Raw genomic sequence first — 12,907 nt, 5'->3', positions numbered from 1 at the left:
GGGGGGTGGGAGGTGTGTGACTGGAATGCGGCTCTGTCCGCAGGAGGTGAGCAGAGGTGAGAGGGTTGTTGCATCTTAGTGTTCATACACAGCGAGGTGCTGCAAAGGAGGAAGGGTGTCCAGCCAAAAAGGAACGTGCAGACTGACAGAAAGGGCACGTTATAGACTGCACTTACATAACAGGAGAGGGTGAATGTGTGGGGGGCTGTTTCCAAGTATGCCGAAATTATAACTAGCCACTTTAAAACAAAGCCGTCAGAGGAGAGTGGCTGAACAATTGCATACTATCAACCACAGGCAAGTCTGAGCTCTCATACAGAAGCGGTAAATGTTCTATATGAATATTATCTGTTAATGAACCTGCCTTCACCTCTTTTGCTGATCTGATTTACATTTCGGCAAAGCTTCCATAGAAGATAAGCGTCAAAATTCCAGTAAGCTATCCCAAGAGATTTTTAAAGTATTTAGTGTTCAGGAAAGGAATACTGCACACTTATCAGGCAGCGGTGGGTTTTTTTGAGGAGTTCTTAGATTGCCAATTCACCTTGTGAAGTGGCAGAGGGAAAAGGTGATGTGAAGGTCATATTGGAGTCAGATAATCACAAACTTATTCGAGGAATGGAGAAAAGCTATACAACTGTTCATGCTTCATGTATTAAGTAACTATGGTTTTTCTCAGCATTCAATATAGAGGGCAGTGATCCCAACGCAAGGAGAGGACATCGGAGAAGAGGAAAGTAAGTGGTATGGATTGGCAGGATGCCTTTGGGGATTGCCATCTGTTGCGGCTTGCACATACCTGTAGGGTGTCATGTAGCAAGCAAGTGGTGGCATTAAAACCAGTCACAGACATGGAGCAGGTTAACTACCCAGTCGTTTGAGAAGAATGCAGGCGTGCTGGGATGCATGTGAGAAGCTGAGCAGGGAAAGCATGAGCCGGCACATGGGAGCTCATGGATCCTCGTGCATCCGTCAGTTTTTTGGTATGGAGCAAAGAAACCCTTGGCTGATGAAGCGTGTTTTCTTGCTTTCAATAGGATAAGTAAGCCCTGTGTATCCAGGGGGTTAGCATGGCCTGTGTTTATGGGTAGTGTTATACAAGGTTTAAAGTATTGAGTGCTGAGATACTGACTCACATAGTCCCACAGCAATAACTAGTATGAAAAATATGGAGAAAAAGTTAGATTTGAAATATAAGGCTTTAATTTCAGAAAGCCTTTAGCAACAGAGAATTTTAAAAATAAAAAAATTAATAGGATATCCCCTTGATAGGATAGCATTGTTTAGGTTTCTTGCTTCTAGGTTTGATCTGAGATGTCTGAAATAAGATAATCTGTGATATGTGCTGAAAAATATGTATATGAGAGATGGGTGATTTTGAAGAGAAAGTACTGGAGAGAGGGAGTGATTTGTGTTTGTAGGTTTCCTGTCTTGCTAGTGGAAAACCTGCTTTGAATTATGCTACACTTCTAGGACAGCTTCTTGTTATCTGAAAAACATTCTTTTCACGTGTACAAATAAAAAAAATTTCTTCTCCTCAAAACAAGCCTCAAATTTCCTCTTTGCCCAAGCTTATTCACACCTTTATGCTTTCTTTCATGTCATGTTTTTTCCAAAAATCCTTACCTAGGTAATGCCTGCTGAACTTTATTTATTGCAAACACCCCAAAAGCCACCAATCCAGAAATATCTTCCAGCTACAGTGACTGCAGATGAGTCTGTGTTGACCATAGGTTGCTTGTGTCTTCCTGCACTCACCAAAACACTTCAGGGGATTTAGTTTTCTGTTCACATAATCTGAACAGCACCATGATCTTTGAGATGGTGTTTGTCTGGCAAGTCCTTTAACTGGATGCTTGCGTAGTCTTCCCTCATCGATGCAATGTGTCATGCCATAGTGAAGAGAGATAGGTAAAATATGCAACAACTTGGAATGATGAAGTTCTTGCCTAAGATCCCCTTTTTAAAATGGGTGGATGGATAAATCCTAATCCTTTGGATGAAGAAGTCAAGACACGGATGCTACTGTCAGTTACTCAGCATCACAAAAGGAAATCTGTGGCAGAGCTGGGCATAGTTCTCATTCCTGTCGTGCTTGAACGGCAAAGCTGATCCAGTGACTCTGGGGATGTTTAGTTAACGTGTGTGTCTGTCGCAGTCTCCCAGTGTGGTACGGTGCTGGTGTATTTCTCTACCTAATATTTGAACTGGAGACAGCATTTCTTCCTGCCCCTACCAATTGCGGATTCTAGTCACTTTGACATCTTGCATCTTTCTTTTGTCACCTAGGTGTGAGAAGGGGGTGGCTGATACGATTGTGCAGCTTGCTCTCTTTGGCCCCGTTGTTTGTGTCTGTGAAGGTTCTGAGATAGATTTGAATGAAAACAGGAGTGCAAGGTGGATTTGCAACCCAATCTAGAGATGCAAACTAAGAATTGTTGCAGACAAAAAAATGTCTCTCGTCACCTTGTTATTACACGCATATACTCAGCCTACTAGGCAGTATATAGCATAGCACAGATTTCAGAAAGAATTGTCAACATTAAGACAAGCAAAGGAACCTTCAGCCCAGGTGAATGTCCTGTGCACAAGTTCCCGTGTGCACCATTTTCAACAGCTGTGGATAAAATGTTCTGGACATGGTAGAAGCCCTTCCTTCTGTGGTGTCGCTTTCTCTTGGCTGTTCTCATATGTGATTAAATGAAGGTATGTTATGTGTTTATTCATACGTTGTCTTCTCTACTTCTCTGGCTTTTGTTCTCCTCTTCCCTCGCCTGCAGGCTTTGAATTACTGTACCAGCCAGATGTGGTCCGACTGTACCTCTCCATCCTCACTGAAAGTCAGAACTTCAACACTCTGGAAGCTGCAGCAGGGGCTTTGCAGAATCTCAGTGCTGGCAACTGGACGGTGAGTGCGGTCTTCTCTTTAGTCTCTTTTGTTTCCTTTGTGCAAGTAAAGAACAAAGCTATGTCCCATTATAAGTTCGCTGTTACTTTGTGCATTTACATTTCCTTTAAAAAGGAAGGAGGTGGGAACTCCAAATAAATTATTTCCATCTTATTTGCCCACTTAAGATGTTTTGCATCTTCTAGACAGATGGTGTTTATGTAGTGGAAGTGTCCCTGAGCTCGTGACTATTTAACCATGAGCAGGTTTTACTACTTAAACCACTTAACCATTGCTTCATCCATTCAGAAAAGCCTGTTGTTAGATAATTAAGTGTCCCGAATACTTAATTCATTGGATTGTCAGATTGCTCAGGAAACTGCACTCCAAAGTGTCCTCTGATATCAAAGCATCCCCAGCACTAATCAGGCAGTTCTCTCAAAGGTATGCCTGATCACTTCTAGAACCACATGGCAAAGTGGGACTGAGCAGCAGCCTGAGGATCAGCAGGGTGGTGTTTCACAGCTGTCTTGAATATAGTTTATTTTAAAATCAATCATGAAACAGAATAAAAGCATGAAATTGGAGGTGAGGGAAGATAACAGATGCTTTGGATGCTTTGCTGTTCCCTCCAAATGACCTCTTTTTTCCTAATCCAGAGGGATGTGTTTCCACACTGAGGTGTGTACAGAACAGATGCTGGCAGATGATGCTCCTTCCTTCTGTTTCTGTCCTCTTTCCCCAGCAGCTTGCTAAGCTGTAGGATGAACTTCTACACCCTTTCTTTCTTGGTGCTTGATGAACTTTAATGTTGGGTTAAGTTATAGATGCATCAGCACACACAACCTAACTAGTCTTTGCAGGGAAAAAAATGAATTACAGCACTGAAAGAAATGCCAGGGGCAAGGAAAGGGCAGGTATATGAACTCACAGTACTTTGTGTTGTTTCTTTTCCCTTGTGTGTTCTGATCAGTGGTCCACGTACATCCGTGCAACAGTGCGGAAGGAGAGAGGCTTACCAGTCCTTGTGGAGCTGCTCCAGTCCGACTCCGACAAGGTTGTGAGGGCTGTGTCAATTGCCCTGAGAAACCTTTCCATGGATCGTCGCAATAAAGACCTTATAGGTATCTTCTGAACTTTTCTAACCAGACTGGGATCTTGGATACCCTTGAGAGACCTCACATTTTCTGTCATTTGTGCTGAGGATTCATTTTGTATGCAGTTTCCATCCGCGCTATCTAAGATCGCTCTGTAGCCGCCGAGTGGAGGGCTGTCATCTCAGAGTGTATTTCCAGCCCATTCTAACAAGCCATGGTTTGAGGGGAAATCTCTAACTTGGGAGTAAAAACAGATGTAGATTTTTGCAGGAGAGGGGAGTGTGTGCAGAGGAGTGGGTGGGTTAAGAGGTTTCTTGTCTCTTCCTTAGCTCTGGCTGACATGGCACTTGTGCTCCTAATCGCACATGGTGGTTACAGAGACGTTGCTCCTCAGGGCTGCTATTTAGATTAGAGTGGGAATCTTGCCCTTGGCATGCTGTGGGCTCTAAAGTTGTCCCTTTTCTCTCACTTCCTTCTTCCCTTCTCGTTCTTTTGCGTGGTAGTTGCTTGTAGAAGCTGGACACCAAACAACTTACTCTTCTTCAAGTTAGTTCTTCAGCAGTGCTCGCTAGCTCCTCTCCAAGGGGATAAATAAGAATTCACCTGCCCATAAGCAGGAATCTGAAAGGTTCAGCTGTGAGTTGAGTTTTTCTCTGGATGCCTCTGTATTTAACTGATGCATTTGTTTAAACTATAACCTTGTCAGGCCAGGAAATATTGGTCACACGTTTAGGGCCATCATCCAAGTTGATACTAACAAATAGCAAGGTGGGATTCTGCCTTAATACATCAGGTTCTTTTTTTAATAGTTCAGAGGTGTAGCTAGGCAAATGGTACAGACGGACACCTGGGAGTGATAAACTCCGACTCCTTGTTTTTTCTCCAGTACTATATACTGAGAAGGCTAACTGCACCCAGGAGGAAATACTCTTACCTTTGCTGGGGGAAGGTTAATAAATGCATGGCTGCACACCTTGCCCCAGAAGGCCTATTACAGGCTAAGTTGAGTAAGCCATGTGCGTGTATTAGCATGAATATGTGGCATTAGCAGCCGCTACTGGATGCTTTTTGCCTCAGGCATTGCAAAGTATGATAGATGCTGGCTGTAAAATTCTCAATAAAGATGGCTTTTTTTTTTCCCCCCTCAATACATTTTAGCGTTCATGATGAAGGAGTTTGTCTTGGGTATCAACTCTCAATCACCTTGAAATGATGAATGATAAATACACTGTTAGGTTACAGTCTTGAGGTTCAAAACATGTGCATTATAAAGTTTTTTGACCTCGCAAACACCCTTGAGTTTCATCAATCAGGATGGGAAGCTGAAATGCTTATTAGCGCTGACTAATGATATCTCTTCCCCTTATCTAGGTAGTTATGCCATGGGTGAGCTGGTAAGAAATTTGCCCAGCAGGCAACAGAGATCTGCAAAGAACCTGGAAGAGGATACAGTGGTTGCGGTGTTGAATACTATCCATGAAATCATTACTGACAGCTCAGAAAATGCAAGGTCTCTGATCCAGACACAGGGCATTCAGAAGCTGGTAGCTATCAGCAAGTCAAGGTAAGTGACAGCTGAAAGCAAAATGCATAAGAACTCGCCACAAACATGAAAATGTCACTGTGAACAGCAGCTTTTGCTTTGTGAGAGTATTCAAGCATCCTAATCTTTCAGAGCCTTTAATTTCAGAGCAATTAATATATGCGCAGTAAAAACAGTCAGCACCTTTAATAGGTTTCCTTGATTAAAAAAAAAAGTTAATTGAGTAGTCACTTCAGTCATGTTAAGACATGCTCTCTCCTTGTCAGATACATTTTAGCACCATGTATGCATTTAGCAGACATCATTTGCAGCGAAACCATGATCTTTATTTTTAGTGTGGGAGGCCTTTTTCCTGTGGCAGCGTTCCATTCCTGGAATGCCAGTGATGAAATCTGTTCCTTTTAAGTAAAATGGTTAATGATGTGCAGTAATCATTCTGGCCGAAGGGCTGGTGGTGGTAATTTGAAGAGACAAATTTTCACTCTGCAGTTCTGTTGAAAACTGTGTTCTGACTGCTTTAGAGAAAAGTTTGTTTCATATAGTTCAGCCAGGTAGACATAATAGGTGTGTTTTCAGCAAACTTTTGGGAGAATAGCTGAAGACTTGGTTGGGTTGCATTGTTATGAAATATGAGAGACAACCAAGAATCTAGCCCTGTGTTATTTTATAGAGGGTGCTTGTGTACCGACTTAGTAAGTAATGGATAAAATTTCATTTTCTGTTTAAAAATAGCTTATTTTTTGCTGACCCAAATTACTTTGTTAAGGTATTTAAACCATGAAGCAACTTCATTGAATTGTGAGGAATATTTGTAAGTTGGGGTGAAGGTTTGACAAGTGGTTTAGAACGTGTTTTGTTGGGTTTTTTCCTGAATAAATCCAGGCAGGATGGAATCCATCTGGCTTTTGTTAATGACAGCTACAAGACAAAAGGGTCACCCTGGCCTCAGTGCTTGCCGAGCAATACACGTGAAAACCCAGAAATCTGCACAATTTACAACTTTTGTTTGGATTTTTTTTTGTCAGCAAATACCTATAGGTATGAAGAAGTCATTAAATGATTTCACATATATCCTATAGCTTATAGGTTCAAAGAATAGCTGTATGAAGTACTAGGTGATCTCCTGGATATATTGTTTTGGTGCAAAGAGGTCAGCATACGAATAGTCTTACATTGCTTGATACTTAAGCTCTAATTTTATCTTGCAAATCAGCCAGTCTCCCAGAGAAACAAAAGCAGCATCTCACGTTCTTCAGATGATCTGGAGCTATAAAGAACTACGAAATGCCCTGCAGAAGGATGGGTGGAACAAATCACACTTCCAGGTAAAGATGCTGGGTCTTAGATGTAGTTATGGAAATGCCTAAGTGAAAGATGTCCTAACTTCGTCTAATATTACTGTCTGTGGGTTTTGGTTCTGTTCTTCTAGGTGATAGAACAACGTATTGTAATCTATTCAGTCACAGCGTCACGCATATACTTGCTGGGAATGTTTTTCAGTGGTCTGTGAAATGCATCTTTTTAGGTTTTGGAAGTATGCCACCTGGTATAGGCCAAATGCTCATGCGTTACTGGAGGAAGAATTAGCATGTCTCTTCTTAGTTGTCCCTCATTTGAAACATTCCATCTAGCAGCGTAGGGCAGCCGCCTGTTCTTGACATGCAGCCTCCTCATCTTTCCTTGCGAAAAGGTTTTGCTCCTTTTACTGACCAACAATGCTGCCATTTAGAGAACAGGAAAAAAAATTCACCAGCAAATCTATATGAAAAAAAAAAATACTCCAGTGCCAAATTATCAACAGAAGGGGGGCTTAGCAGCATTCCATAATCTCTCTCCATACTGTTGGTTTGTTTATTTTTCTTGTTCAATTTCCCTGAGCAGCAATTTCGTATTTATGTGATTTTTGTCTCGTAGTCTGTTTCTGCAGCTCCGAAGGGTTCCAAAGGTACTGCTGGCAGGTCGGGCTATGACGACAGCACTTTGCCTCTGGTGGACAAAAGTCAAGGTCAGTTCTGCTCTTTATCACTTTTTCTATTGTGCTTTACTTGCTTATTTTCTGGATTTGCCACATCTGCGTTATGGCGTGAGGGGGTAAAAATGTATTATTTGTGCGGTGATTTTTTACCCCACAGTCCCAAAATGATCAGTCCTGTTAGTTGGATACGGATGATATTCCTTCCCTTGTGAAATGTATGCCAGCGATGATGTTTTCTTAACTTGCATGCAACATAATCAGTTAAATCTTCCTGGGAGAATTTGGGATAGACGTGAGTTGGAACTTCGAAAGAGGAGGACAGCCTTGTTCGACAGTGTTATGTATTAATAAATCCAGCCTTCAGCCAGGCAGGGGGCTTGGCCTTACCCCTCCTCAATACTGGAGTCTTTTTCTTTCTAAATAAATGTGCCTGTTTGGGCAGTGCTGCTTTCTCTGCTGTGCAGTTTTTTCATTGGAGATGGTTTATCCAAACACTAGCTAAACCCGTCTGTGCTTTTTCAGGAGGCCCGATGCAGCCGTACCGACACTGGTGTAGCTCCAGCTTTAATTTCATTATGATTGCTTTGTCTCTGAATCTGGTTCTAGTTTCTAACGCTCAGATGTCAAAATTTCTTTTCAGAGATCTTTAGTCTCCTACGGCAGAGTTTGCCATGTTGCTCTTTACCAGGTCTAACTGCAGATTACTGCAGACAAGACAGCCCCACGCTGCCCTGCCTGTTCCCACCTTCCCTGTCTGTGATCCAGTCTGGCAGATGATGCCGACAGAGGATGACTTGGGTCAGTTTGCTGAGCTGACAATAAACTTCTTGTTTTCTTTGTGGGTTAGCTTTCTGTTGGCTCAGCAGGCTGCTAGATTGGATTGTGTGCCATGTGAAGCTGCACCCTTACTTATTTTCTTTCTCTTCTATTCCGGAGAGACCAGAGAGACGCTTGTTAATAGCAGTAGGTAGTCCAAAGCAGAACTGCGGTTTCTGTTATCACTTGGAGAGGAGGACTTCTATATTACAGTGCCAAAGCAAAAAGTGTAAGGATTACATGTGCTCTCTGGAGAGCTTAAACCAAACTTCCCTTTCTGAAAGGATAACAGTGAAGTATTTGGGGTTTCTGTTGTTGTTTTGGTTTTTTGTGGTTTTTTGTTTGTTTGGTTTTTTTTTTTTTTTTTTTAACAATAGTGTCTGCGTTCAGTACTTTATGGACCTCTCTGGTCCTGTGACTAATTTAAAAATAGCAGGTGTTGAGGAAAGCAAATGTAACTCAAGTCGTTTCAATGGTTCTGTTTTATAGATAATGAGAAGACCGGGAGTCGTGATATGATACCTATGGATGAACTTGGCCCAGGTAAATTCCGTCACAGATCAAACCCTCTGTCTGTTTCAATAGAGCACAGTGTCACTCACGGGAAAGTTCAGCTATTTCTCTAGGTGATACTCTTTCAGACGGATAAAGCTGACATTTAAAAACAGAACATTACCTTACAAAAGACTGGTCGTCCTTTTTTTCCTATCTCTTTTTCCCTATCTTTTTTTTCTTTTAAACACATGTAGAGTGTACACACCAATATCTCCACTACTTGAAGCATATATTGGAGATATACTGACCTAGCTTTCAATTTAGGCTCTGGCCCCTGAGGCAGCTGCATTCCCTATTACAGATCTGGAAGTCTGAGGATTCAGAAGGAAAGAAAGAGTTGAAAATTTACTTCAGTGTAACGCTTGTGTTTAAATCCGTTCTGTGTTTGTTTTCTGTAGGTAACACCAAAAAAAAGTTAGTATAGATGATATTCCTGGCTCCACCTTTCATTTACCTGCATCTAGCCAGGCCTGGCGCTTCCTATAGACTGAGAACGGCCACCTACTGTCAGTGCAGTGCTTTGAGATTGATCAGCTTGTAGTTTAAGACTTGTAGAGGGTTTTTTTCTTTACTGAGGAAGATAAAGGTGCTGTGTGGTCTCTCAGGAATTTGCTTTATTTCTTCCAGTTGACGTTATTTTTATTTAAATATCTATATTAATGCCTCCAAATCAAACAGTTTGATATACTGCTATTTGTGATTGTAGCTGAAAAAATAGCAAGTTAGAACCAAGCTGAAAGCCAAGCATGTTCAGAAGTTAAAATAACAGGTGTATATTACCTTTCGTATTCTTAGAAAAATGAGATGCCACCTGCCATTAATCAACTGTCCATATGTATTTTGCCTAAGGGAACACTGAAACATTTGTTCTCACAACGGAAGAAAATAACTTCAGAGAAGACTGCCTGGCGGGATAGCTGTGTGCTAGCAGGTGCTGCAGTATGGGCAGTGCTGATTTTTTATAGTCTCAATATTAATTGTCACCTTATGCTTTCAGGAGTTACGGGTACAGCTCTGAGTACAAAATGAAATGCAAATTAACAGCGTATGTACAACATCAGGCACATTCTCTGGGCTGTTCATCATTATTAGAAGATAAAAGCTGTCAAGTTTTCCTGACCCCAACTCTTGAGTGCTTTTTAACTCCAATATGACTATAACTTCGTGCTGTTTCAGAGGTCAGCTGAGAAGGGACTAAATTAATTTATCCAGTTTACTATCCTTAATTCCAAGGAACTGGAATAACAACTTAGTACTTCACCTCTTTCCTTCAGGCTCTTCCAAATGCCATATGTTTTTTGTCTTATGGGCGTACTTACATGAGGAGCTGCTCTAGACTTTATTTTATGATTTTAACTTCATTGCGGACTGTTGTATTCTGGAGGTTTTGTTCTTTTTCCACTCTGGAGTGAACTGGCAGATATAAGGAGCAGAACTTCAACATGCAGTCCTCTGGGTTTGTACCTCCAGTAAGCACAGTTTGGTTGTATCCCCACATACTCCACACCAGTCTACGTTGAGCCTCCAGGAGAGACTGCTCTCACTTATGTTTGCAAAGAAAATGCATGACAGAGTACCAGAGAAAGTAGTTTGGCATCCCAGCTTATCTTTTTGTTTCTTTTTATTGCAGAAAGTCCTGTGCCCTGGTTTCAGTCGTGTGTTTTTCCCTTGCCTTCCTCTCTTTCTGACTTCACTTGCCCTAAGATCTTTCTACTTTATATTCACCGTTTTAGAGAATTCTCATCTGCCTCCAGCTTTTTGTTGTTCATTTCATTTAATTCAGATGCTTCTATGTTGCATAATTATCTGGTGTACCACTTTGGTACTGAACCGTAATTGCCTCCAACACATCACAGTGTGTCAGTGCAGAATTCAGTGGATTTCCATGCCACACATATGTTAGAGGTACCCATCCGTTTAGCCAGGTCCTTCCAGCCCAGAGCGTTCATCCTGTTCCCTGCGGTGTACGAGACTGCTTGTTCTGGAACACCACCGCCTGTCTGCCGCTCCTCTGCTGCCCCTTTTCATCAGGGTTCAGCTGTCTTGGTGCCTGGGCCTTTACTGTTAACCCATGTTGACTCTTTTTCAAGATTGCAAAAAGAAAATTGCTATGGGTATCTCAGCTTGTTTGCTAATGCTATGGGGGTCATTCTTCTCTATAAAGGAAATTAATTGGCTATCACTGTGGCTAGGGAGGTAGAAAGAGATGTTCCCCATCAGCTGGCAGAACTAGACCAGTCAGATTCCTGCTGTCTGGAGCAATGGGAGGGCCTGTGCAGAGCGTGGATGTCCTGAGAGATGGAAGAAAACACGTATTATGAGTTACCGTGGGATGCACTAGGCAGCCCAGTGCAGAGATAGCTCAGGTCTGTCAGGCTTCATCAGCTCCAGACAAGTGGCTCTGCACCGAGCAATCTGAAGATCATCAATGCTTATTGTCACAGTGCTGCCTGAGGGTGGCTGTGACCCTGAGCTGTCTGGAGAAGCAGCAGAACTGTGATCTCAGGGCTGTATGCCGAATTTGTGAGTTCTCTAAAACCGTATCTGTGCCTCAATTAACCTACAGTCAGTCAGACAAGAGCATCTGGGAATTGTTCCGACCAGAGACACACAGTTCAGATGCCCCTGTCCTACATACCCGTAACTTTTCCTTTCTCCTCCTCCTCCTTTTTGATGGGTCCAGAGGTTTGATCTTAGTAAGTTGAGAGCTGTGTGAGGGCACGGATGGACTGACACTCAGCAGGCATTTGGTCCTGTAATGTGTGATGACATTAAGATGTTGCTGCAGCGTCAATGGGAGATAGTGAAGCAACACAGAAGACAACAAGCAGAAAGTTGAGAGAGAGGAATAAACAAGCTAAGAATGGGATTCTTAATGCTTCTATTGAATATAACTTTTGCCTGTACATTCGATTGTATTAACTCAGAATAATGCACTTAAACCTTGGAGCAGTAAGATCTGTATAGGTCTCCTTTATGCCATAGAAACAGTTAATTCTGGTCACTTTTTAGAACGGATCTGAAACATGGGCACTGAAGTATTACTTCTCTGATGCAGCCTCCTTCAAGATATTTCTCATTTTATTAGCTCAAATCATGAACTTCCTATCTCTGCTGCTGCTTATCTTGACAGAGTCATAGCACACTCTGTGGTTTTTAGAAACACATAATCCATTAGCGCTGATGTGTGTGGCACCATTAGCATGCAGACCACACAACAGTGGGCTGACAGTATGAATTGCAAAGTATGTTGGAACTTAGATAGGAAGAACAAAGTTCTTGGCTGTTCTTTGTTGTTAGATTACTGCCACTGTGCAAAAGCTTGATCTTCCTGTTGCTGCTGTCCTGGCTAAGCGTGTTTTTTAATTTTTTAGTAGTATTAAAGATCTGTTGTGCTTTTAATTTTTTGTGATTACAGTCCTTACTTCCGACCTTGCTCACAGCTGCCATACTTCAGTTAGTAGCTGTTGCTTTCTGGGGGGAGGTTAAAGGTTTCCTTTTTATCTTTGGCAATCCATTTAAAAAATGTGTGTGGATCACCCATGATGATGGCACTACAAAAATGCAGAGTGATCCGTTACATCATTGTGAGTATCGTTAATATCAGATTGTAAAAAGCTACCGCTCAGTTGTTGTGAGTTTGATTTTTTTGGGAGTCAGCATGTTTCCATCATTTAAATACATACCTGTGTGAACTATTTACTCCTAAATAAATGATGAATCTTTAGGACTTACTAGCAGTATTCATGCCTGTCATTTGAAAGAGAATTATTGGTCCACAAATGCTGGCTGGGTAGCTGGATGCAACTGGTAGGCTTTAGGTTTTTTCTTTTTTGTTCGAAAGAAATAGCCAAGAATGTTACGCGTCTTCATTATCAACAAATAATTGTAAGTTAAGCTCTGTGTAGGAATTATTTGCATGCTTTAAGGTCTGTGTACTACATGTATAACTCCAAAATTCTCTAGTTATTTTTAAGTGGCGTGGTTAAATAATCTGTTACTATCCACGATGTCACAAATATATGGTACTTCAG

General features: G+C 41.8%; 1 protein-coding gene across 5 annotated transcripts in view; it reads left to right on the top strand.

Moving 5' to 3' along the window:
- Positions 1-12,907, top strand: part of ARVCF (ARVCF delta catenin family member) — a 293,995-nt gene that overhangs the window by 273,712 nt on the left and 7,376 nt on the right. For all 5 annotated transcript variants that reach the window (XM_075168019.1, XM_075168018.1, XM_075168016.1 and 2 more), the window contains 6 exons: positions 2,781-2,908; positions 3,861-4,011; positions 5,356-5,548; positions 6,741-6,852; positions 7,442-7,532; positions 8,808-8,861. In XM_075168019.1, coding sequence (XP_075024120.1) covers positions 2,781-2,908; positions 3,861-4,011; positions 5,356-5,548; positions 6,741-6,852; positions 7,442-7,532; positions 8,808-8,861 — 729 coding nt within the window. The remainder of the gene's footprint in view (positions 1-2,780; positions 2,909-3,860; positions 4,012-5,355; positions 5,549-6,740; positions 6,853-7,441; positions 7,533-8,807; positions 8,862-12,907) is intronic.

The sequence above is a fragment of the Calonectris borealis genome, chromosome 18 (assembly GCF_964195595.1).
Source record: "Calonectris borealis chromosome 18, bCalBor7.hap1.2, whole genome shotgun sequence".
Taxonomy (NCBI): Eukaryota; Metazoa; Chordata; class Aves; order Procellariiformes; family Procellariidae; genus Calonectris; species Calonectris borealis.
Note: the sequence above shows the minus strand (reverse complement) of the source record. Positions and strands in the feature narration are given on the sequence as shown.